At 36.0% G+C, this 2082-nt stretch overlaps 1 protein-coding gene across 1 annotated transcript; it reads left to right on the forward strand.

The window, feature by feature from the left end:
- The first annotated feature begins 372 nt into the window (after positions 1–372).
- Positions 373–1363, forward strand: LOC102582163 (60S acidic ribosomal protein P1-like). Its single transcript, XM_006363595.2, has 4 exons — positions 373–459; positions 540–624; positions 722–934; positions 1028–1363. The coding sequence occupies exons 2-4, from the start codon at positions 556–558 to the stop codon at positions 1079–1081; spliced, it is 336 nt and encodes a 111-aa protein (XP_006363657.1). The 5' UTR covers positions 373–459; positions 540–555; the 3' UTR covers positions 1082–1363.
- The last annotated feature ends 719 nt before the right edge of the window (positions 1364–2082 follow it).

The raw sequence follows: 2082 nt of genomic DNA on the forward strand, positions 1-2082 counted from the left end.
TTTTTTAAAATGAAAAATGTGTTTTTAGTTAATAAAAATAAATTGAAGCGAATTGGGGCTGCCTAGGATCGAACCTGCGACCTGTGAGTTGAAATCTTGCAGTAGTACCAGTGAACCATTCAGCCATTTTGAGAACGGGTTCAACAAGTTTTAATATAATATATTCTTTAATAATTATAGAAGTAATATATCGAGTTTAGTCGGATGACCACGGGTTCGGGTGACCCAAAATTAGTACATAAATTCGCCCCTGATCGCATGACCAAACGCCTACTAAATAATTAACTTCCAAACTAATGAAATTTCAAGGCAATTGGACCTATTATCTTTTTGGGCTTCATTTAGTGAAATGGGCCTCCAAAGTTCTCCTATTATTTCATAAAATCTCCCATCTCCTAAATTACAAAACCCTAATAGTCACCAACTCCGCTCGTCATCTTCCGACCACTCATTTCAAAGGTAGCTATCAATTTCCATGGCGAATCACTTATTATTTTCATTTTTTTTTTCAATTTCCTAAACTTTGGTTAGTAATACAGGAACAAAGTTGATCAAATGTCGCTCGGAGAAATCGCCTGCACTTATGCATGTTTAATCCTCAACGATGAGGATATTCCGATCACAGTATGTTTCTCTTTGACATAATCATATTTTTCTTCAACTTTGTTTATGGTTATGTAAATCTAACTGAATTTAATGTTTCAATTTTTGCTATTAATAGGCAGATAAAATTTCAACTTTGGTGAAAACTGCAAATGTAACAGTAGAACCTTACTGGCCTTTACTGTTTGCTAAACTTGCTGAGAAGAAAAACCTTGGTGATCTTATCGTGAATGTTGGTGCTGGTGGCGGCGGTGGTGGTGCCGCAGTTGCTGTTGCAGCTCCAGTTGGTGGAGCTGCTGCTGCGGCTGCTCCTGCTGCTGAGGAAAAGAAGGTGAATGAGAAGGAAATTAATTGTGATTAGTTTTATATGAAGTTATTTTGAAATGTGTATGAATTAATGTGTTTTTGTTGGTGATGTTAACAGGAGGAACCTAAGGAAGAAAGTGATGATGATATGGGATTCAGTCTTTTCGATTAGGAGCTTATGTCGGTATTAAATAGGTCTTCCTTGAGAGAGCATTTTGTTATGTTAGATGTAATTGAGGTTATGGATTTACGTTATGATAGTGTTTGGGATACATTTTTGTTTTGATATCGGCAAATGCATTGGCAAACTTGTTAGGTATTTGATTTTTAGCATCTTGGAAAACGATGCTTCGTGAAGTATAGCATTTGATCAAATTACCAGGGGATCGTCATCCATGTCGTCTGATGAAGCACCTTTTAACTTATCTTTAGTTACCAGATGGTTTATTTTGTTGAAATTTCTTTGTTGTTTGTGTGCATGTTATTACTTTAGGTGTTATTTCTATACTCTATGAATGGAGTCTAAAATCTGGCTTCAAATATGTTTATTAATGAGTAGACGAGCTATTTATTGCTCAAGACAAGTATGTGATATTTGAAGGTTAGAATTGATATATGTACCTAAGAGAGAACTTGTCCAATCAGTTTTCTGCAGTGTAGCATGCTATGCATACTGTGTTTTTTGCACACTCTATCTATATCATAGAAAACATTGTGATACATGTGTGGATTAGCCTCTCTTTAAAGTGTTATATCCTGTGGTCTCTACTTAGCAGTCTGCTTACCAGTGTATGCTATGTATAGACTAAGACTGGGCACCGGACCGGAACGGAATCACCGGACCGGAATGAACCGGTACCGGATCGGACCGGGATGAGTTGACCGGTTTGTTGACCGGTACCGGGATGAACCGGACCGAAATTACCGGTACGGATACACGGTTCCGTCCCGTCCCACTATATACCGGGATGGAACCGGAACGGATCGAAATGGAACGGGATGGGATAAACGGAACGACATTTCAAAAAATGATAAAAAAATTTTTAGTTATTTTAATTTTTTGAAGTACAAAAATATTAATGTTTTTTTGTTTTTCTAAGTTTAAATTAATAGTTTTGAAATTTATAATGTAGTTTTACTTAAGTTTATTTTAAAAATATTTTTTTAAATTTA

Source organism: Solanum tuberosum, unplaced genomic scaffold (assembly GCF_000226075.1).
Source record: "Solanum tuberosum cultivar DM 1-3 516 R44 unplaced genomic scaffold, SolTub_3.0 scf00455, whole genome shotgun sequence".
Taxonomy (NCBI): domain Eukaryota; kingdom Viridiplantae; phylum Streptophyta; class Magnoliopsida; order Solanales; family Solanaceae; genus Solanum; species Solanum tuberosum.